The sequence below is a fragment of the Colobus angolensis genome, unplaced genomic scaffold (assembly GCF_000951035.1).
Source record: "Colobus angolensis palliatus isolate OR3802 unplaced genomic scaffold, Cang.pa_1.0 Scaffold86, whole genome shotgun sequence".
NCBI lineage: Eukaryota > Metazoa > Chordata > Mammalia > Primates > Cercopithecidae > Colobus > Colobus angolensis.
This window is the reverse complement of record NW_012122487.1, coordinates 1,800,390-1,825,173: the sequence shown is the minus strand read 5'-3', so window position 1 is coordinate 1,825,173 and position 24,784 is coordinate 1,800,390. Positions and strand designations below refer to the sequence as shown.

The 24,784-nt window shown below is 40.8% G+C and overlaps 1 protein-coding gene across 2 annotated transcripts in view; it reads right to left on the bottom strand.

Moving 5' to 3' along the window:
* Positions 1–6,947, bottom strand: part of HACD4 (3-hydroxyacyl-CoA dehydratase 4) — a 26,421-nt gene extending 19,474 nt beyond the window's left edge. The window contains exons 1-3 of one of the 2 annotated variants that reach the window (XM_011930350.1): positions 6,831–6,947; positions 4,269–4,372; positions 1,613–1,740 (exon numbers count right to left, since the gene is read on the bottom strand). In XM_011930350.1, the coding sequence (XP_011785740.1) occupies positions 1,613–1,740; positions 4,269–4,372; positions 6,831–6,868 (270 nt within the window). In that variant the 5' untranslated portion in view covers positions 6,869–6,947. Of the gene's footprint in view, positions 1–1,612; positions 1,741–4,268; positions 4,373–6,684 lie in introns of both variants that reach the window. The other variant, XM_011930351.1, reaches the window with a different exon arrangement.
* Between the last annotated feature and the right edge of the window lie 17,837 nt (positions 6,948–24,784).

Genomic DNA, 24,784 nt, shown 5'->3' with positions numbered 1-24,784 from the left:
GCCCCCAGGCCTTCCACCCAGGCCCCCTCCCCTCGGGATTCGGCCAAGCGCCCTACCTGGGCTGCAGCCAGGTGGGCAGCGCCAAGGGCCCCATGGGCCGCCGCCGCCAGGGCTTCCAGCGCCGTCCGGGAAGGAGCACCGGGGAGGAGGCAGGGGCGGCCCTGCGGCTGGGCGCGGAAGGGCGGGGCCTCTCCACACTCAGCAGTTTACAAAAAGAAAAAGCCCGAGGTCCTGCGTCGGAGAAGAGATGAAAACGAAGTTCCTGAAGTTTCTGCAGCACTGCTAGAGCGCGTCAGGGCGAAAGGCTGGGAGGCGGCTCGCGTTCCCGGAGGGCTTACCAAGCTCTAATTACAGGTTCCTAATTGTTGTGTTGAAAACCCGTTGCAAGCCTTGTGGAAATTAATGCATCTGGGCGATTTCCGGGGCCTCCGAACTGGCTTAAGCCCATCCCCAAGCCTCCCGAGATGTGTGGATTCCAGGGTGGGCTCCGCTCAACGCCCACCTGTGAACCAGGTTCAGACACGAAGCTTGTTCCGGGAGCGGTGGCTAATGCCTGTAATCCCAGCACTTTGGGAGGCCGAGGCGGGAAGATCGCTTGAGCCCAGAAGTTCGAGACCAGCCTGGGCAACGTAGCGAAAACGCGTCTCTACTAAATATATAAAAATTATTCGGGCATGGTGACGCGGGCCTGTGGTCCCAGCTACTCCGGAGGCTGAGGCAGGAGAATCACTTGAACCCAGGAGGCGGAGCTTGCAGTGAGCTGAGATCCGGCCACTGCACTCCAGCCTGGGTGACAGAGCGAGACTCCGTCTCAAAAAAAAAAAAAGAAAATAGTAGTAATAGCTAAGAAGTATTGTATTCTTAACTAAGTGCCAGGAACTTATCCATTTTCTCAGTTACTTCATAAGATACATGTTATTTTCATATCACATGAGAAAATGAAGTTCAGAATGATTAAATGACTTGTTTAAAGGTATACAACTAGTGCAAAGTAGAACTGGGATTTGAATCCAGGTCTGTGTGTTCCCCAAGTCTATGCTTAGACGCTGTATTAGATAAACACAAATGATCTCCCCTTTCCAATGATGTTTAGTAAAAAAGAGGGAATGAGCAAGAATGGCCTAGGAGTACTCTATTCTCTGGATGTAGATGAAGGAAGCTTTTTGTTTTTTAATCATCTACTCTTTGCCAGGTATTATTTGTGGTGTCCTTTCCCTCAACAGCCCAATAGTTGTGGGTGGTATGATCCCATAGTGGTAAGCAGAAAAGCCAGGCCTCAAACCCAAGTCTCCAATCCTATGCCTTATCATTGTCTTCTACTACCCCAGGCAGTGATATAGTGAGAGTAGCAAGTGGCTATGAAATCTCCTTCCAGGATAGGACCAATGCAGTGCTGCAAGATCAGCAAGCATCACTGCCCTGAATGTTTCCAACTGGTTGTTCTAATTGTGCAGTTTTAGAATAAGGTTGTCCTTCCATGAAATTAATTCTCCTTGTCAGTGACCTAAGACAAGGGTTGGCTTTCTAACTGCCAAAAAGTCAGGAGAAGCTATACATAGAAAAAATGTAAATATGAAACAGATTCTATAATAATAATGTGATTCAAACCTACCTGCAAAAACCTTGGGAGAAGATGGTTTGACTCAATGCCAACATATATGTGCAGCAATTCCAGGAGAGAAACGGACTGGCAAAGTCGCATCACAAGTCCAATAGCATAAAAAGTGTCAACCATTGAATCTGTGTCCCATGGGTTAAAAATGCAGATATAGTAAGTAAAAACTGGATTATAACCCAAATTTATGCAGCACTTTGAAATCAAATGGAGAGTATTCACTTCCTTTTTCATTGTATATGTGAAAAATTCCTTAAGTAGGTACTAAATTATTAAGAATACAATGCAAACCAAAAAAGCACCCCCTACTGTAGTGTATTTTAATTGCTTCTGTTACAAAAGAAGTAGAAACTTGAGAAAGATTTCATGGGCAAACGTTCATGTAGCATTTATTCCCCACTTCTAAGATTATAAAGCAATTCCCACATAAGAGTAACCTCCTAGAATCTAGGCCACCTCAAGTGTAGATAGAAGCAAACTCGTTAAAGACACTGTGCTCACAGCTCCTCCACTGACAAGGAAATGACAAAAATGAGAAAAAATATGATTTCAGACAAACTTTATGGAAATGACACTAATAATGCCATGGTATCAAACAACATATGTATCTAGGATTTTGTTTCTATACATATTTGGTTAGTGCTTTTCCGGATTTTGTTAAACACTGGCACTTGGGCCTCCGATCAGGACTTTTGGGGTTTGCATTGCAGAGGGTTCAAATGAAATGCTGTGCACTTAGAGGGAGCTGAAATGGAAGGGAAACAAATGTTCCTCTACATAGGATAAATGTGTTGCTTTAAGTTTTAAAATGAAATCCTGCCATGTTTAGAAACTCGTAGGGAAGATTTTGCTCTCTTTACTGCCCAGTGGTAATGCACACAATGATAATTTATTGAGCACTAAGGATTTCTCTTCTCAGCAGCCCCATGAGATGGACACTATTATCATCATCCCCATTTCAGAGATGGTTCCTGAAGCACACAGTCCATGCTCTTATCCACTGCCCTGCATTTGCTGTACCAGAGCATTATGAATTACACAGCTCTGTGAAGGAAGAAGGTAGCAGGTATAACACGTTCAGGGTTTCAGGTTTCTGTTGAGCTACTTACGTAATTTATACATTGATTCAAAAATTGTACTGAATCCACACTTGGTTGTTTTCAGTCTGTCTCCTGAATGAATCAGTTGTGTTTCTTTAATAATAAGTAGCTTCTACAATTATAATGGCAGGGTAATAATTGAGAAAGAAATGCGCCGAGCCAAGCACGGTGGCTCACGCCCATAATCCCAGCACTCTGGGAGGCCGAGGTGGGCGGATCACCTGAGGTCAGGAGTTCAGCCTGGCTAACGTGGTGAAACCCCTTGTCTACTGAAAATACAAAAATTAGCCGGGCATGGTGGCGGGCACCTGTAATCCCAGCTACTCAGGAAGCTGAAGCAGGAGAATTACTTGAACCTGGGAGACAGAGGTTGTAGTGAGGTGATATCATACCATTGCACTCCAGGCTGGACGACAAGAGGGAAACTCCATCTCAAAAAAAAAAAAAGAAAAGAAAAGAAAAAGAAATACTCGCTAAGGCAACTTTTCTCACTGGAAAGGCGAGGCAGCATAAGAGTCCATGGCTTGTGTTGCAAATGACATGTAATATGCCTACACTGCCTCAGCAAACCTCAAAGGGCCAGAAGTGATGGCTTTTTAATAAAAATATAAAAGAAGTTTTCCCATCACCTGTGTTTTCCTCTGCTTGAAAACTCTCAACATTTGTAGTCGAAACTCAAGCTTTAGGTTATATCTTTGGAGGGCCTTAACAAAGGTGAGAATATATCTGTAGATTTTCAGTAAGAAAAAGTAACATAAAATAGCTATGGGACCTTGCAAGTAGAATAACTTCTTATGATACACACGTCTGAAATGATGAGCACAGCATGACTTTTCCCAGCTACATTCTAAACATTTGTTTTTAGCTGAAGCCAGCAGTTGCTTAGATTGTCAAGTCACTCAACAGTTGTAAACTGTGATGACACTTACCCATGTGCGGATGGAACATGAAGAGAATGTTATTTTGATAGTCATTTAGTCACCCAACAGTGACTTTAGTTTTCAGGAAACTAGAGGAAGTTTATGACTTGAACCATTAATGATGACTACTATATAAGTGGTTAGCCATCTACAGAGTGTGTCATTTACATATTACTTCTTCAAGGGACCAAATAGAGGCCTGGGGAATATAAAATTTGTATTTCACTTACTAGTAGTCTCCAGTTACCTCAAACCTGGGGAATAATACAAACACTGGAAGAATTTGATTCATTCCTGATTTCTCTGCATAAAATGTTATGCTGAGATTTCCTCAAAACACAAGAAATCTGCTAAGGTTTGGTGCAGAATGGAAAAGGAACAATGAAATGATGCCACCCCAGTGCCATCCATCTCTGTTTTCAGGCAAACTGCCTACTCAGAGGGAAGCCAAATCCCTTTCCCTTACATATCCCACCTTCCCCCTTCTCCAAGAAGGTTTTGCAATAAACATGGTTGCTGAAAAATAAAAATTTTAGAGAAGGATATTAGGTTGAGATGTATAGAAACTTAAGCAGGATGAGGCGAAAACAAGGATTAAAAGTTAAAAATTAAAAAACTGTTTTGGAGTTTTACCTTTTCCAAATGAAAAGAATCTGACTGTCATATTTGTAAATATCCAAGAGTGGCCACAGAACTGGATTAAGTAATAGATGAAAAGATAGGCATTCTTCCTATACCTAGAAATATAGGAAAATACCATTAAACACTTCTTTTATAATCATCCTTTCATCACTGTATACATGTCCTTTAATGTACTGGCCAACCTGAGAAAGCAAAAGAAAACTGTTCCATATCAGTCTTTTATCGGGTTACCCCCAAGTACATATCAGATTTTGAAGGGAGCCATAGCCTACGCTACCTGCTAAAGTAAGTACAGATGCTTCTTCACTTATGATGAAGTTACATCCTGATACACCCCACCAGCTGAAAATATCGTGAACTGAAAATATCATAAGTTGAAAATATAAGTTGAAAATGCATGTAATACAGCTGACCTACCGAACATCACAGCTCAGCCTAGTCTACCTTAAACTTGCTCAGAACACCTACATTAGCTTACAATTTTTTTTTTTTTTTTTTTTGAGACGGAGTCTCGCTCTGTCGCCCAGGCTGGAGTGCAGTGGCCGGATCTCAGCTCACTGCAAGCTCCGTCTCCTGGGTTCACGCCATTCTCCTGCCTCAGCCTCCCGAGTAGCTGGGACTACAGGCGCCCGCCATCTCGCCCGGCTAGTTTTTTGTATTTTAGTAGAGACGGGGTTTCACCGTGTTAGCCAGGATGGTCTCGATCTCCTGACCTTGTGATCCGCCCGTCTCGGCCTCCCAAAGTGCTGGGATTACAGGCTTGAGCCACCGCTTACAATTGGGCGGAATCATCTGGCAACACAGTGCACTGTGGAGTACTGCTTGTTTACCTTCCTGATCATGCGGCCAACCAGGAGCTGTGGCCCGATGCTGCGGCCCAGCATCATGAAAGAGTATCATACCCTCACATCGCTAGCCTGGGGAAAGATTAAAAATCAAAATTTGAAGTACGGTTTCTAATGAATACATATCATTTTCACACCATCACAAAGTTTAAAAAAATGTGAGTCATGGACCATCTGTAGAGTGAATTTGCTTAAAACCAAATATAGTGCTTTTTCAAAATCTGCTTTCATCTTTGATAAAGTCCTAACCTTGCTGCTCACCAAGGAATAAAAGAAACCACTGTGAAGGCGGCTTTGAATATTCTTTAAAAAAAAAAAACCGGCTGGGTGCAGTGGCTCACACATGTAATCCCAACACTTTGGCAGGCCAAGGCGGGTTGGATCACTTGAGGCCAGAAGTTCAAGACCAGCCTAGCCAACGTGGCAAAAACTCGTATCTACAAAAATAAAAATAAAAAGCAGGATGTGGTGGCATATGCCTGTAATCCCAGCTACCTAGCTACTCAGGAGGCTGAGGCAAGACAATCACTTGAACTCGGGAGGCAGAGGCTGCAGTGAGCCGAGATAGTGCCACTGCACTCCAGCCTGGGCGACAGATCAAGACTCTGTCTCAAAAATAAATAAAAAATTAAACAACAACAAAAAATCCATGTGTGCAGAGGGGTTGACGTGTCACTATGTGTTCCAGTAGCTCAGCTTGCTAAGTGCGAAACTTGAGACACAAGTGTTTTAGTTCTGAAGGAGGGTAGGGATGGGAGCAATCCAAATGTTGGATAATTCAGTAACTGGACACACCTGACTTTTGAACACATTATGTGATTGGGGTTATCATTAACATCTTGCCACTGCCTATTAATATTTTGCAAGGGTAGATAGTTTCCTTCATCAGATACACATAGAAAGCAATTTAGTTGCTCATAACAGAAAAGGGAAGTCAAGTTGGGTTTAACAATGTGTTGTGAGTTGCTGGGGAGATGACTAAGAGAAGATTGACAGATACATGGTTTGAGGGAGTTAGGAAAAAGCACTGTTTGAAATGTTCCCTGGGTGTTCAGAAGAGTGACGGGAGTGGCCCTGCCAGTGTGGTCAAGATTTACTCCTCCTTGGAGATGTAAAACCTCCAAGAAACAAGGAAAATAAGCTGGGAGACACAATGATTTTATCTGGGGACATCCCCCATAAGGCAGGAACTGCTAAAGAGTTTGGGAAGAGGAAATCCTCCTTCAGCTTGTATCAGGATCACCTGGTCTGTGGGTTAAACATATACACCCCCCCAAGCCCTACCGCTATATGACTGAATCTGTTCCCCCCCGCAACAGGGCCCTGAAATCCATACTTGTGATAGGTGTTTCCACCGCTGTTAGATCTAAAAATCACCCCGCAACTCTGCATCTGAGAAAGTCAAGAGAAGGGCCCCTGGTGGGGGAGGGAAGTACTGGCAGAAGGCTCATAAGGGCAGGGGTAGCCATGCAGCCTGTCCTTCCCATTTCTTCATCTGTAAAATGGAGAAAATAACAGAGTCTGCTTCCTAGGGTGGTCAAGAGGGGTAAGTAAGCAAATACCTGCACGAGCTCCAAGGGGTGCCTGGGCACGGTAGCGCTGTGCCTTCCTAGTCGTTGCCACCCGCCCGCCCGCCGCAGAGGGAAGCTCCCGCCCCCAGGCCTTCCACCCAGGCCCCCTCCCCTCGGGATTCGGCCAAGCGCCCTACCTGGGCTGCAGCCAGGTGGGCAGCGCCAAGGGCCCCATGGGCCGCCGCCGCCAGGGCTTCCAGCGCCGTCCGGGAAGGAGCACCGGGGAGGAGGCAGGGGCGGCCCTGCGGCTGGGCGCGGAAGGGCGGGGCCTCTCCACACTCAGCAGTTTACAAAAAGAAAAAGCCCGAGGTCCTGCGTCGGAGAAGAGATGAAAACGAAGTTCCTGAAGTTTCTGCAGCACTGCTAGAGCGCGTCAGGGCGAAAGGCTGGGAGGCGGCTCGCGTTCCCGGAGGGCTTACCAAGCTCTAATTACAGGTTCCTAATTGTTGTGTTGAAAACCCGTTGCAAGCCTTGTGGAAATTAATGCATCTGGGCGATTTCCGGGGCCTCCGAACTGGCTTAAGCCCATCCCCAAGCCTCCCGAGATGTGTGGATTCCAGGGTGGGCTCCGCTCAACGCCCACCTGTGAACCAGGTTCAGACACGAAGCTTGTTCCGGGAGCGGTGGCTAATGCCTGTAATCCCAGCACTTTGGGAGGCCGAGGCGGGAAGATCGCTTGAGCCCAGAAGTTCGAGACCAGCCTGGGCAACGTAGCGAAAACGCGTCTCTACTAAATATATAAAAATTATTCGGGCATGGTGACGCGGGCCTGTGGTCCCAGCTACTCCGGAGGCTGAGGTGGGAGGATCGCTTGAGCCTGGGAGGTAGAGGCTGCAATGAGCCAAGATCCGGCGACTACACTCCAGCCTGGGTGACAGAGCGAGACCCTGTCTCAAAAGTAAATAAAAATAAAACGAAGTTTGTAGCACACCTCCCCAAAACTTCTTCAGCTAGGGGCCTGATTCCTCTTCTATCAGGCCTCCCTGCCCTCTAATCTCCCTTGGGTCCTCACTGGTGCCTGCAAATCTTTATTCATGTTGTGTTAATTTCTCTAACCTATGCCCAGCACTACTAAAACCTCTTCGTGATCTCTCAGGCTTATGGCATCACTGACTCCGTACTCAGATGACCCAACCTCCTGCTTTGCTAATAAGATCCATCCCATCTTCCAGCTCCCCTACCCAGAAAAGGAAACGTTAAAACAAAAACAGAGAAACATCTAAGAGGGCACTTGTAAGTAAGTGGGACAATGGCGCCTGGTTTTGGAGTTGGAAGTTAGCGCTCCCATTTTTACCAAAAGGGAAGTTGAGGCATTTAAAAAATGTTAAGTCACTTACCACAGGTCACACAACTGATAAAATGGCAGTATCAGAACTTCAAGGTTGGGGGGATTTCTTGTTTGTTTCCCATTAGGCCGTGGCTTCCTTTTTTCATAGTCCATTCCATTCAGTATGCCTGCCTCTCACCTCTACATTTCTCTGCACCTTCTCTCATACCCTGCTGTCAGTCAGAGGTTAACCCCACCCTTGTGTTTACCAGTCCCTTCTCAGAATCACTCCATCAGTAGTTAGCCATTGCCTCTTCCTGCATCGTCATCTCCTCCTTTCCATTGGCTTTCACTGCAGTTTAGGGACATAGACAACTCTCTCTTATCATATAATTAAACATTTTATTCTTTCTGTTTCTCTCTCAATGGAATCTTCTCATAATTCCCTGCCTGCCTTCTATAATCAAGTGCTTCTTTCATTTCCTACCATCTTCCTGTTCCATAATACCTTACAGTTTGACTCTCCTGACACTGCTCCTTCAGGGATTATGTTTATTTTTCCCCAAATTCCCATCCTGTATCACCTTGCGGGATGAGGCCCCACAGTCCTTGCTTTTAGAGAACATTTGATCCAAAGGGTAAACTGGTGGCTAACCCATTATCAATGTTGTCTCTGCTCAGGTTAGGCAACAAGAGAGAAAGTAAAGACCCAGATGGCCTGGAGTGGGGCAGGAGGGAGAAGGTGGAAAGCCTGCGCAGAAGAATTGATCCTTTATCACCAAACACAGCCCCTGCATCCATATGCTCACTGAGAGGTCTGCTGCATTTTACCAATTCTGCCTGTCTTCCCTTTACCCCTGAAGTTCTACATATTCTGCGTCTCTTGCTTTATGTCCTTTCTGTCTCTCTGGATGGGTCTTCTTCTCCTGCTGAATTTCCTCAAAAGTCTGCCCTTAGTCACCATCCATTTGTCACCATGTTATCCCTCAGCACAGACAACCACACATGGCTTTATCTCCATGTGGACAACTTTTGACTATTATTTTCAGCCCTTTCTTCTTTTATGAACACTATCTCTGGCCTATGAATAGCTTTTGGATATTTCCTCATGAAAGTCCTATCATTTGGACTATCTTGAATAGGAACGTCTTCCAATTCAACCTATTTAAAATAAGCACACTGTCTCTCTTCCTAAATCATTGTGTTATTTCCCACAGAAAGACCACCATTTTTCTAGCCACTTGGTTTTAAAATTGGGGAGTCATCATTAAGCACCCCCATCCAATCAAATTCGATTGATCCCATCCTTTCCAGATCTCCTTCTGATCAGTAGTGTTCTGTGTCCATTCTTTATTTTCCAGTACCTGGGTGAGGAGTAATTGGCCTCCCTCATCCCTCACATCCTTTCTTTACATCATAACTCAGTTGACTTTCCTGGAGCATCTTGGGTTGTATCTTTCTGCTGCACAAAAAGAGGCCCTTTTTAGTTGTCAAATAAAGAGCAAGCCAATCAATCAAAAAATAAAAAAAAAATCCTTTCAAATCAAGCTGTTAGCTGATTCTATGTTATTTCCCAAGGAAAGAGTACAAAAAGAGGTTAGGAGAGAACATTTTGGATGAAAAGTGAAATTCTCCCTTTCCCCTGGTCAGTTCCCAGTCCTTCCCACATCCTGCCAGCATTACCAAGATGGCCTCCCCCAGCCTCCCTGCCTCCTATCTCTTTCCTCCTACACAGGCTGCCATCGATTAGTTAAGGATGGCAAAAATATTTCTTGAAACACAGTTCTGATGTAGCCATTCTCCTGGTCTAAATCCTTTGCTGACTCCCCGTTGCCTGCTACAGTGTATCTCTTCTTGCCCCCAAACCTGTCACATGCTGACATCTCCTACCATCCTATCCCCTTACCAAAAATCACAGCAACTTGCTGTTCCATGACCACACCAGTCATTCTCAGGCCAATGCGCCTCTGTGAAAAATTTCCCCTCTAACTTTTCTATTCTACCTCCTCCCCTTATCAAAGCCCAGTATTCACCTGTCAAAATTCTATTGGGAGCCACAGAGGCTAACATATGTCTATCATGACATTTATCTTAGGGTATTGTTGTTGTCAAGGTACTTGACTATTAAACTAGATTATAGATTCTCAGAAGCTTCTGTCTCACTAACAGTGAGAATTTGACAACTTTTAACCTTTAAAAATGAAGTTTCTTTTGCCCAAAGCACATAGTTATTAGAAAGATCAAATAAGAAAATATATAGATGAAAATGGATAAAAGCCCCTAGTACAGTGCTTGGCGTAGTAGGTATCCATAAACATGTTGGATGAATGAATTAAATCCAGTATGAGTTTTCTGGAGTTTTCCATAATTTTAACCAAAACAAAACATTCAGTGATAGTTCCATTACTGAACTATGTATATTCAACTTCCAGTTATCCATTGGTACCGAAGTCAGAGTCCAAGATAATAACTGAATTAATATATTCTCATCTTTAGAAGAAATTTTAAAATTATTTGAACATGTCAATTTTGTTTTCCTTGGGCAAATGTTTCAATTTGTTTTCATTCCAAAGAGCACCAACTAGGAGGCTAAAACCTTGAAATATATTTCATGGCAGTAACAGACTGGCTGCAAAAGAAATTCTTTTAAAAATTTTCAGCACCTTGAGTTTTCAGAGGTCACTCCTCTCTCTGCTATAAAAATTCTCAAAGAAAACACAGGATAAAACTCTTTGTGACCTTGGCTTAGGCAGAGATTTCTTAGGTATTTCATAGATACTTCTTAGAATCCTTCTTAGATAGCTAAGCAAGCATTTCTTAGTTACTTCTGGCCTTCAAAAGACACTTTCAAGTGAGTGAAGAGAAGCTATATAGCAGAAGAAAATATTTAAAAATCACATAACTAATAAAGAACGGGTGTGCAAATATATACAGAACTCTCAAAACTCAATAATTGGAAGACAATAAACCCCCCAAAAATAGGCGAAGTATATTATAAAGAGAAATGTAGGGTTTTTTTGTTTAGAATAACTTTTATTATTGCTTATGATATAACATCCTGTACTTTTCAAGGGAAAAGTAAACAATACAAAACAAAATTTGTCAATAAAAAGAAACGCAATATCCTCCAGGGCAGACTCTTTGATTTGTTGCCCTTCTCACCAAGGCACCTTAGCGTATGGCATTTATACAACCTGTAGTTGGTGAAGACTGGGTCTCAGACCTGTGCACATAGGCCCCTGGGTTGTCTTTTCGTTCATGATAGCTTCTTGAGGGGCTTGCTTGCACTGGTATCTGTACACTAGATGTATCCTCACTCAATATGTTAATAGTAACCTAGGCCCACTTACTACCGATTAAAGACCCCCCATCATTTCCTGTCTTCTCTCTTTCCCTTGACAGTCTTCTTTTCCATCCCCAGGCCTCTGTTCGTTCTTCATTCTCTCTGCATCTCCTCATCCCCCTGGCAGTTCATTCGGAAACTTCTACGCAGGCACTGCCTTCTCTCTCCCACATTGTGCCCTGAATTTGGTGCTGCCCTAAGAGCTCACAGGTTTCCCTGCATCTGCGTGAGAAAGGACACTAAACCTATGGCGTGTGATTCTTCCTCTTGACTTAGGATATTTCTATTACCACATCTCTGTTTTTGTAGCAGGACTGGAGTAGATGAGGCTAGCAAGGCACCTAGGGTACGGACTTTGAGGAGGAGCTCCCATTCAGGCTTGCCTGCTTAAATTTTGCAACTTAGGCTTCTCCTGTTCTCACTAAGTCCCTGCCCTGATTTGTGGTTTTGGTTTAGTCCTGGGGTAGGGAGCTGGGGAGAAGGAATAGGGGCTTTGCTATGTAGATCTTTCCATTCTCTATGTTTTTTTAAAATTCTGCATTCCATTTTTCCATGCTTCCTTTTTTAGAATCTCTTTCCTCCTATCCTAGAAACCTTTGCTACTCATTCCCTAGGCAGGCGTGTCTTCCTGTATTTTCATATCCTAGGTTTTTGTTTCCTGTGGCTTCTTGTAAAACTCAGTCCACAGCTCTCTAAGCTTTGCTATCCTAAGAAAAGTCCTTTGGGGGAACTGAGAAATTCCTCTTACTCAAAACCATTGCTTCACTGGGGACTGCAAGAGCCCACTTTGATAGGTAAAAACCCAGCGTGAACCCATTTCATTCCTTTACATTCTTCCTACCACAAGCCAAATTTCCTGAGGCAAAAAGGATGATTCTGGCAGGCTAGGAAGGTCATGCAAAGAAATGCAAAAAGAAAATCATATTACGGTCATCCCTTGGTATCCATGGAGGATTGGTTCCAGGACAAGCTACCTGACCCACTCCAAGATACCACAGTCCAGGATTCTCAAGTCCCTTATAGAAGATGACATAATTGCATATAACCTACACACATTCTCCCATATGCTTTCAATCTAGATTACTTATAATATTGAATACCATGTACATGTTATATAAATAGTTGTGATATATTTTTTAACTTGTATTTTTTCCCAAGTATTTTCCATCTGCAGTTACAGAACTCCCGGATATGGAGAGCCAACTGTAATATGTTTAAAAACTGTTATTCCTGTTATATGTAGTTCAAGTTTTATTTAAATTCACAATTTTCATTTCTATATATTCTTGTTCAACATCATTGTCTATGATTACTGAAAATGACTTTTCTTAGGTTAACTCACTTTATAAACTGCTTAGAGGAATCACTCAGAGAAAACCAACTGATATGCTAATTCTTTAGAGTTTAGTTTTTTGGTGATAGGAACATTATTTGGGTTGCAGATATAAATAGTTTCAAAAGAAGATAACTTTTATAGTATCTCAGATAAAATCATTTGTGTTATATTCTGTCATTATTAAAGGCAGTGTTGCTTTTTGGTAGTCTAAGGTAAGAGGTTTTCGAAATGAATGAGCCTGTAAGAATTTAAGAGTTTGTAATTGTTTGATATACACAGAGTCAAGAAGCAAAATGGCAACTTTTTTTTTTTTTTTCCTAGTAGAGACCGAGTCTTACTATGTTGCTCAGGCTGGTCTTGAACTCCTGGCCTCAAGCAATCCTCCCACCTCAGCCTCCTGAGTAACTGGGATTACAGGCATGAGTCACTATGACTGGCCCCTGCAACATCTTTTGTAATCTATTTTTGAATAAGGAAAGTTAAAAAACAAAGAGGTAACGTTAAAAGACATGATCTAAGCATTTAAAATTAATTTGTCTAAAAGTTATTGAAAGCCAGGCATTGCTGCTTATGCCTGTAATCCCAGCAACTGTGGAGGCTGAGGTGGGAGTATTGCTTGAGCCCTGGAGTTCAAGACTAACCTCTTTAGAAAGAAAAAAAAGTTATCGACTCACTGGATGTTTAAGTAGATGAACATAGCTCATATTATATACTTATATAAACTTAACAATGCTAGGAAATGCTGGTCCCAATAAAAATATGACCAGAAAAAATTCTTCCTTGAATAATGGGTTTCTGAGATCAAGAAAAAAGATTTACTCCTCAGACTCTTTTATGCCATATTGCCTCCTAAATGTTGGCTATTCTCTCAATTCAGGGGAATTAGATAAGAAGATCATAAAGATTTTTATGATCTGGTTCTAATACTCTAAAATGCCATGATTCATTCAATTTCTCAAATATACACTTTCTATAAAAGCTGTTCCTAGAAAAGCCATCAGCTGTAAATGTTGTTAATGTTTGTACTTCTTCATTCATGCTTTGGTTTTACATTTTCACTCTGCTGTTTGTGTATACTTTCCACAGAATTGTTTATCAAAAATATTGTGTAAGACCTGGGCCCTTATTGGACGTCTGGGAGATAATAAATGTAAGGACAAAAAGACCTGGCTTCCCTTCTCAAGAAGATTACAGTTTAATAAAAGGCCAGATATTTTTATTAAATTATTCTCAGAGGCAGAAATAAACAGTTACAGGAAGCAAGGAATTTTCAGTCAGGAGACCTATTCGAGAGACCTGGGTTCAAGTGTAGGTTTCACTTCTCTGTGATGCTGGACAAGTATTAAAGCCACTCTTGAGCCCCAGCTCCTCTATTTTTAAAGTGAAAGTAATGCTGTTACAGACCCTATTCTACTTCCCATGTGAGGACTAACTGAGGTAACTGTCAGAGTTCAAATGGTATGGAGGCCAAGGTCCTGGCAAGCCCAGCAAACAACCTGCCTGAAGCAAGTTTGAAGGTAGAGCCCTGGATGCTGCCTGTCAAATTACGTGGAGCCCCGTAGAAGACAGAAAAGTGGGGGTCAAGCCATGGTAGACAAAGGAATTATCATCACAAATGCAATTCAAGAGCTTAGACCTCAATACATTTTCTGTATTGAGAAGGAGTCATATTATAGAAGAGGAGGTAATGAGCAGATCAGATCGGGGCAGCGCGACAAAGGGAAGAGACGAGATGGATTCAGAAATGGAGGGTTCTGTAATGAATCAAAAAGTCAAGGCTGAACCCAGATAGGAATATCTGGGCTGGTTTTCTAGGTAAGGATTGACTAGACAAAAGCAGGAAGAGGAGGCAGAGAGATGTCATAGGCAAAGTATGCTTGTATTTGCCTATTAGGCAGATAGAAAACTGGTTTCACTGTCTCTGGCTAGGTGTGTTGAAGGTAGGTAGAGACTTGATCTCCATAGTGTGTATCAGAGGATGGCTAGATAGCTAGATAGCATCTCTACATATTAGATACCAGGGTCAAGGGAAGAGAAAGAAAACTTCCCCTATTTAACACTAGTAGTGGGCTGCTTAAGCTTGGCCTACTCAATGCAGGTTAACCCTGCTTTGAGATTTAGTCGGTTAATTTTTAAGGTTTATTAGCTCAATATAACTACATTTAAATGTCCACTCTTCAAGATTGTAATGGTTTCTTATCTCCTCATTAGGAATAATCTTTACTGCATATAAAACTTTTAAGACCACAGTGCAGATGGTTACTTGTTTTATATTGCTCGTATAAAGTTTTATTCTCTATAGCTGGAGATTGCTTTAGTGGTGTCTACTGTTTTGTCTGAGAGAACAGATCCATAGATGTGCTGGCCTCAGCCCCTGGGAAGCAGCAGGCATCCTCTCAGACCAGCCTGATGAGCAGCTAAGGCATTGAATAGAGGGCCAGTAGAATGTAGTTAAGGAAGAACAGAAAAGAGCTGCAAAATAGGTGCCCAAATCAGAGAGTAGCCAGGTAAGGAAGCCACCAGGAGACAGAGATTTAGAAGAAAATGGGACTAGTTCTGTTGCATCCTGATTGATGATCTTGTTGGCTCAGACTTGCCTTTATGTGATGGGATAATCTCCTCTCACTTTTCCAAAAGGCTCTAGATATGAGCTTTAATCAAAAAAAAGTTTTTTGATAAATCCTTCCTCTATACAAGCCATAACCAGTTAAAAAAAAATAGAATTATAAATTCCATTCACAATACTAACAAAACTGTAAGATCCCCTAGAAATAAAGAAGATACTGAACAAAAGATTATTATCTGAGAAACGGCTTTTACACCTAGTTAATCCATCTAGAGGAAAGTAAATTTGGAAAGTTACCACACGCCACATAAAATTAAATAATTACAGGTAAAGACAAAGGCAGTAAAACATTTTATAAAATTTAGATGATTATTTGGACAACCTATGTGTTAGAAAGAGCTGTTCAACCAAGATAGGATTATAGATTTTTTAATGCAAAAGAATAGGCAAAGAAGATAAATAAGCAATTCACAGAAAAGATAATACAAAAATTTTTTTTTTTTTTTTTGAAACAGAGTCTCACTCTGTTGCCCAGGCTGAGTGCTGTGGCACGATCTCAGCTCACTGCAACCTCTGCCTCCTGGGTTCAAATGATTCTCCTGCCTCAGCCTCCCAAGTAGCTGGAATTACAGGCACGCACCACCACACCTGGCTAATTTTTGTATTTTTAGTAGAGATGGGGTTTCACCATGTTTGTCAGGCTGATCTCAAACTCCTGACCTCAAGTGATCCGCTGACCTTGGCTTCCCAAAATGCTGGGATAATAGGCGTGAGCCACCGTGCCCAGCCAAGAATCCAAATTTATATTAAATATATGGAAAGATGCTCGACTCTTTAATAGTCAAGGAAATAAACATTGAAGTAACAATAGCATATTTTAGATCCGTCAGGTTGGCAAAAAATTTAAGAAGCTGTAACACTTTCTGCTAATAGGGATAAAATGAGTTAGCGCCAATCCAGCACATTTGGTGAAATTCCTGCTGTGTATTCCTGAAAGAGGAAAACAAGATATGACCAGGTAGAATATATGCATCAGACCATCCCATCCCATTTTTATAAAACACTGATTTACACACCACAAGAAATATACACAAACAGTTGCAAGATGGTCCTTAGTCACAAAATAAATATCACGGTTTCATATACTATTGACAGTAGGCCATCTTCAGGGAATAAGTTGGCCCATTTAATGTTTTTTCCTTTTTAAATTTAGCATCATTTTCATATAGTAAAATGTAAAAATCTTGAATATAAAATTCAATGAGTTTTGCAAAAAAGCGTATACCCAAGATAACTCACTCCTCATGAATATATAGAACATTTCCGTTGCCCCAGAAAGTTCTTTCATGTCTTCTCAGTTGACTGGTTCCTGTCTCATGTCCCTTCCTTGTGACTTATTTCTATCACTACAGATTTGTTTTGTCTGTTCTAAAACCTATAAGTGGGCTCGTTATGTACTCTTTCATATTTGGCTTTTGTTGAGCATAATGTTTTTGAGATTCCTTCAAGCTGCTGCATGTATCAGTGGTTCATTTTCTTGGTGAGTAGTATTCCATTTTATGAATATAGCACAATTTGTTTCTCCATTCTCTTGATAGACAGTTGGATTGTTCTCAATTTGAAAATATTGTGAAGAAAGCTAGTGACATCCTTGTACAAGTCTACTTGTAGAAATTTGTTTTCATTTCTCTTAGGTAAATATTTAGGAATGGAATTGTTGGATTATAGGGTGTATATATATATATAGTATTTAATAAGAAACTGCCAAATAGTTTTCCCGAGTAATCGAATCACTTACATACCCACTAGTGATGAATGAGAGTTCCATGTCCTTGGTAATTTATGTAGTCAGTGTTTTTAATTTTAGCCATTCTGTAGGTACATAATAGTATACAATTGCAATTTTAATTTCATTTCCCTGGTGAAGGATGTTAAGTGCGGTTTCATGTGCTTATTTAAACATTTATATATCTTCTTTTGTGCAGTGTCTCTTCAAGTGTTTTCTCCATTTTATAGGGTTGCATATCTTATTGATTGAAATATAGGAATTTGTATAATATGAATACAAGGCCTTTGTCAGATGTATGTATTGTGCATATATTATAATATACAACTATTCAGTTTTTAACTCAGATTCTGACAGATTCATTTTCTTAATGGTGTCTTTTGATGAACAGAAGTTTTAATTTTGATAAAGTTTGATTTTTCTTAATGATTAGCATTTTCTGTGTCATCTCTAAGAAATATTTACCTACCCTAAGATTGACAAAAATATTTGCCTGTTTTTTTCTTTTGGAGGACAATTATTTGGATATTGACCTTGTATTCTGCTAAAATTCTACTAGTTCTAGTACTTAATTTTGTTAAATTCCTTAGAATGAGGTTATGCCATCTGTGAATAAAGTTAGTTTTATTTCTTTCTTGCAGATATTTATGCCTTTTATTTCCTTTACATGCTTATTATGCTGGCTGCAATTCACGATAAAATGTCAGCATAGAAGTAGTAAGAGTGGACATCCTTGCCTTATTTCTGTTCCAAGGGAGAAATCATTAAGTCTTTTTCTTCATTAAGTATGAGGTTAGCAGTTGATGTCTTGTAGATATTCTGTTAGATTAAGGAGATTTTCCTCTATTCTTAGTTTGCTGAGAATTTTTTTGTTTTTAATCAGGACTAGGTATGGAATTTCATCAAAGGACTTTGTATTTGTTAATGTGATGAAGCAAGCTTGCATTACTGGGTCGAGCCTCACACTTAGTCAAGATGTGTCATCATTTTCATGTGTTGATAGATTTGTTTGCCAGTATATTAGGCTTAAAGTCTACTTTGTTTGATACTAATAGTTACTCTAAGTTTTTCTTATGACAAGTGACTGCATGTTATATCTCATCCTATTCCTTTACTTTTAGCCTTTTTCTAACATTTTGCCTGTGTCTCTTATAAACAGCACACAGCTGGGTTTTATTTTTTTTTAATCTAGTTGCCAATCTCTGCCTTTTAATTATTTAGCTTATACTTAAGGCAATTATTGCTATGATTGGGTTAATATCTACCATTTTGCTATTTATTTTCTATTTGCCCTGCTTAATATTTTTCCCTCCTTGCCTGACATTTTTGGAATTATCAAGTACTTTTGGGAATCCCATTTTGTTTCCTCTATTGGCTTTTTAGCTATAAGTTTGATTCTTTTAGTGATCTCTCTAGGAATTATCAGATGTATCATAATCACAACATACACTGAATATTATAGCACATCACATACGCTGTATTGTAAGAAACTTACAACAAAATTCCATTTGTTCACTTTCATAATTTCTGCTATTTCTATATTCTGTCATACATTTTGCTTCTACATATAAGTCCCACAATAAATTTCATTTTGTTTTAGAAAGTCAATTGCCTTGGCCGGGCGCGGTGGCTCAAGCCTGTAATCCCAGCACTTTGGGAGGCCGAGACGGGTGGATCACGAGGTCAGCAGATTGAGACCATCCTGGCTAACACGGTGAAACACCGTCTCTACTAAAAAAGACAAAAAACTAGCCGGGCGAGGTGGCGGGCGCCTGTAGTCCCAGCTACTGGGGAGGCTGAGGCAGGAGAATGGCGTAAACCTGGGAGGCGGAGCTTGCAGTGAGCTGAGATCCGGCCACTGCACTCCAGCCTGGGCGACAGAGCGAGACTCCGTCTCAAAAAAAAAAAAAAAAAAAAAAAAAGTCAATTGCCTTTTATATAAATTTTTAAATAGGAGGAAATCTTTTTACCCCCATGTGTACCATTTCTGAAATTCTTCATTCTGTCTCATAGATTCTCTTTTCATCTCATACCATTTCTGTGTTTTGTTATCCTTTTAAGAATATTGGGTTTTGTGCTAGCAGGCAGTTGATTTACTGGCAGGCAGCTTGATCCTGTCCAAGCTTGTTTTTGCTTAGGGCAAATCTAGAGCAGCCATTAGCCTAGGGTTAGAGTAGCCCTTCTAAAACATGACCTGTCTCAGGTCTCAACTAAATAAGCAGCGTCTTCAGTAAAGTCTTTCTTTTCTGGCTGATTGGAACTGCCACACCTTTCTCTGTGGAAAAGCTTCTGGAGTCTCTGTTTGGCTCTCAGCTTCCAGTAGCTGCTGTCAGCCGGGCATTGCAGATCCCTGCCTTGTGATTGTATAGGTTAGCATTTGGCAAAAGACACAAGGGGACACCTATGAAGACATCTGGAGATCCCTCACTGTATGGCTTTTTCCAACAGCACACTTCTAGCCTCTTCAGCCTCCTTAAACTCCAATATTTGTTTTCTCTCTCCAGCAAGACTGCTGCTTTCCAATAGGAATTCACTTCCCTGTGCCATGACTTGGAAAGTTCCCCTAGACAGAAAGCTGGTGTTATCCTTTTCTCAGGGACCACAGCCATGGACTCTTTCTTGTCCAGTGCCTGAAAGATTTATAGAGTTGATTTATTGTTAAGTTCTATCATCATTTATAGAGTGATACCAATTATTCCATCCAATCCAGAATCATTATACAGGTGAACTCTCTAGATAACTGACAAACTTCAATCATGGGAATCTTTAAAAAGTAAAGATTTCTTATAGAAGTTGTAAAATATAGTATACATTTTTCTGATTTTCAAAATGAAACACTAATACTATTTACTCCTTTATCAAGAACTTAGTATTCTGCATGGATCCCCTCAAGAGCTCGTGAAATGGGAACTTGATATTTATGAACCGTTACTATATTTTGTGTAGGACCCATATCCATGTGAGTGTTGTTCCCTATCTCTCCTCATTCCCCCTACCTTTTCCCACCATTTGACCTTTGGAAAACTAAATTATTCCTGTCTTAGTTTATGCATAGCATAAAAATAAATCTATAAGTTGTAATTATTTGGTGCATTCCAATGCTTAATATACCTGATTTTTGCTTTATCTCTTTAGAATCATCTCCTCTATTGTTACAGATTAAGAATCATTGAATGTTTCCATTTTATTTTCTGTATTATAATGGATGGTATACTTCTGTCCATTTTCAAAGGAGATTTAGATTGTTTCCAACTCTTTAACTTACTTTTCCACTCAATTCAAACCCACATTGTCACATACCAATTTCATGCCAAGTGAGGTGATAAGTGCTGGCATTTCAAGGATGGAGAGGAGGGTTGTGACTCCCTACAAAATGGAAAATCATGAAAACAGCTTCCTTGGTGTGTTTCTTACATAAAAACTTAGGGCAGATTTGCTCTTCTGTTTCTATTCATATCAGAGCCCTTTCAAGGCCCCACAGAACTTAGGGCTGCTTATGAATGATACCAGGTTGGATATTTTATCAGATATCAACATTACTTCCTTTTAATTTCTTTTACTGTTATTTTTTCCAATACAATTAATTTAACTTTTGTAGACCTTGTGATCCAGGCAGGTATGATGAAATGAACCTGAGCCTAATTTTTTTATTGCTTCAATTCTTACGTAAAAATAATTAGACTGCTTTGCAATTGTAATGCCCTTCATGTAAAGGTTTGTTCATATTTAACAGAGACTAGGCTGTGTATGAGTGAAAGTTTGCAAATTTTGCTGTAATTCTGGCTTGGGATAGGGCTCAAAGAAAGTCATTTACTCATGTGAAGCCAATTTGCCTCATCTGTAAAATGAGGTAAGTAGTCTGACTTTGATAGAAACTGATCAAGAGCAAATGGTAATCATTATAATGCCAGTTATAGCTAAATAGATTGAGGGTTGACTCTTGCTAGTCACTATTCTGAACACTTTATGTGGATTAACTAATTTGTTCCTCCAGCAAAGCTGCAATGGGAGTACTATTTATTGTTTCCATTTTACAGATGAGGAAACTGGAACACAATTTGAGTTACCCAGGGTTAGCACTGCTAGCAAATGGTAAAGCTAGTATTTTAACTCAGGCCTACTCAAATGATTGAACAGTGCTTTCACATATGTACTGTTTTACAAATGCTGAATTAAAATTTGCTTCAGAACTCTAGAAGGCAGTATTAACTAAACAGAATGTTTGGCTTGTCTTTACACTAATCTAAAATTCCAGTCTGTGTCCCATAGGATGTTCCCCCCTGTAACTTAATTATATCTGAAGCTATTCAGATACCCATCCATCACCACTTCATTTTCCGTGGCAGCTGTCAGCCATAGGGGAAGATCTTCATATTAAAGCAATTGAATCTATCATCCTTAAGGCAGGTTAAGATGCAACTAAAGGCTCTTTCCCTTATCTGTGCCTTCTGCTCCAGCTGTTGCCTTATCTCTGTCTTTCCATTTACAGCCAAGCATGGCATGCTTTTCAGACCTCATCTTCCTGGCTTTTCTGCCAGTTGTTAACCACTTCCTGCTTTTGAGCCCTCAGTGCTCTACTGCTGTCCACTACCCTATCTGCTTCTCCCTCTTGGGTCCTCATTTTCATTTCAGGCTTTCCATTTGCCATAACCTGTACTGATTGTATGTGTGCCTCCTTACCACCCTTCCAGCTTTCTGAGTACGGGAACCTTTGCATCCTCACCCCCACCCAGCACGATACTAGGTGCAGAGCAGCTACTCATGAACTGGGGTTTAATGTTGTTTGAAACAGCTACTATTGAGAATGCTGTCAGGTAACCTCATAACGACTCCTTGGGGATGCTAAAGAATCCTATTCCAGGAAAATTGTGGATATTACTATCAAAGTTGTTCTCCACACTTGGGAAGCTATGCATGTTTGAAGACCCAGCAAAAGAATGCTGTGGAGAGTAAGTGATTAAATTTGCTTACGAAATAAAGACAGGATATTACCATGAGAGAGGGTGAGGGAAGGATGCCAAGGAATGCACAGGGGAGGGATGTGTCCTCACCTTCTTGGCTCTGCTCTTCCTGAACTAAGGTTTCTTCTCTCTTAGAGAAGAAATGTCTTCAAGAGTTTCTTTGAACATTAGAAATTTTCTAATAGGAAAATTGTTAGCTCACCTAGAAGGATACTGTGTTGAAGATCTTTGGTGATTAATCATTTAGCTTGTTTGGCTTTGATTTGAGAGATACCTTCAAGATGTTTGTGATTTCATCAAGGTACAAACTTGAGTTGTACACACAGGCTGGGAGGCTGAGTGCAGGGCTGTGTAAGCCTAGCTTCCCGAGCTCAGTGTACAGGCCTCTAAATGGGCTTGGTAGTGCTGGATGGACCTGCCCTTTATATGTATATGGGAAAATATACACAACACCAGTGTTGGGGTGTTGTAGAGATCTTGAGGATGCAGTCCTCACAGGTGTTACAGCATAATTTAGAAGAAGATAACATTGATGGGTGATAAACTGAGGAGAAAAATCTTTAAGATGATAACTAAGCCATAATGATTTATTGTCAAAAATGTTAAAGTCTTTTTAAAAACAATATGAATATAATGATCATGTTAGAGGTAGTGGCTAAGAGGCCTTGAGTGAGGTACTCATTCATCCCTTTAAGCCCTAGTCTCGTTGTCTGTGAAGTATTTGTTCTAACTTCACAGCATTGTGGTGGGGAAGAAGTCATATTTTGTTTGGTATGTTAGAGTGGAAACAATAGGACGTGTAGAGAAATATATGGGAAGGGGCTTATTAGGGGGAAATTCTCACTTAATTATGGAGGCTGAGAAGTCTGGTTATAGGCTGTCTGTAGGCTGGAGAACCAGGGAAGCCAAGGGTGTGGTTCTTCCAAGTCTGAACCTCTGAGCCAGGCAAGTCAATGATGCAACTCTCAATCCGAGGCCAGAGAGCTGCGGGGCTGGGAGACTGCTGGTGTGAGTCCCAGAGTCCAAAAGCTGGAGAACCTGGAGTTCCGATTTCCAACAGCAGGAGAAAAAAGGTGTCCCAGCTCTGGAAGAGAGAACAAGAATTTGCCCTTCCTTCTACCTTTTTGTTCCATCTGGGGCCCCAGCTGATTGGATGGTGCCTGTCTACATTGAGGGCAGATCTTTCCCACTGTCTGCAGACTCACATATCAGTCTCCTCTGAAAAACACCCTCACAGACACACCTGGGGCAGCCCAATCATTCTAATCAAATGCCAAACCACCTGGTTCCCTTTTCAACAGAAGTGCTCACTGAAGCATTGAGGGTGATTAATGCAATGATTGAGAGTAAATAATCCTTTACCAGCTATCCGGGTATCCCTTAATTAAGTCAAGTTGACACCCCAAATCACTCATCACTCTGTGTGTGTGTGTGTGTGTGTGTGTGTGTGTGTGTGTGTGTGGTGGTAGCATGGTGCTTGGCTCATTGTAGCTAAAATTTAATAAATTATTTATTAAACTATATAATCTGCAAGGATGGCACACTCACTTTGGTGCTGAAATATTTTTGCTGCTAATCAATAGAAATTGACATGTTAACTTTTTCTTAATGAAACAGGTATCACCTCATCCTCATAGTAGTTACAGTAGAACAAAATTGTCCTTCTTAATAAACCAGTAACTTGCTACTTAAATAAATATGTCACAGTTGATTAGGCTTTGTTATGGTTTAAAATATTTAAGTGGCAAATAATGCGATAAGTTTCTTGAATTATCTTTAAATGTACTTTTTGGTAGGATATTTAATTAAAATGTATTTTGGTAGTAGATTTCACATTTTATTTAACATTTTCCCAAGTACTTTTATATGCTGTATCTCACTCGATCTTCCTAATGAGTAGGAAAGGTAAATATTATTAGTCTAGTTTCAGAATTAAGAAAACTGGAGCCTCACAGGGATTGACTGTCTAGTCACATAATATATAGCTGTCCATACCTGGTACATACTGCAAGCCAGATTTTCTGACCCAAGTCACGTACTCATTACTTCTCACACTGCCTCTCCTTGTTGTAGTTATCAATCACTGGATTCAAAACCAAGGAACTTAAGTATTAGGTTGGTACAAAAGTAATCGCAGTTGGACCATGAATTTTAAATTGTTATAGCTAGGCTCAAACACATCTTTATTAATCAAAATAGGAACCATTACAATCAACACATTTTTGCCAGTGAAAAATAAGTTTATTCATGTAGCTTAAAAATCCATGCTTCAAGATTTGGCAAACTCTTGGAAAGCATTTTCTGCATCCTGTTGCTTGTGGAAGCGTTTTGCCTACAAAAAGTTGTTGAGATGCTCGAAGAAATGGTAGTCGGTTGGCAACAAGTCAGGTGAATATGGCGGATGACGCAAAACTTCTTAGTCCAATTCACTCAACTTTTGAAGCGTTGGTTGTGGGACATGTGTTCACGTGTTGTTGTGAAGAATTGGGCCCTTTCTGTTGACCAGTGCCGGCTGCAGGCACTGCAGTTTTTGGTGCATCTCACTGATTTGCTGAGCATACTTCTCAGATGTAATGGTTTCACTGGGATTCAGAAAGCTGTAGTGGATCAGATGGGCAGCAGACTACCAAACAGCGACTTTTTTTGGTGCAAGTTTGGCTTTGGGAAGTGCTTTGAAGCTTCTTCTGGGTCAGCCACTGATCTGGTTGTTGCTAGTTGTCATATACAACCCACTTTTCATTGCATGTTACAATCCAGTTGAGAAATGGTTCATTGTTGTTGCATAGAATAAGAAGATGACACTTCAAAATGATGATTTTTAAAAATTTTTGG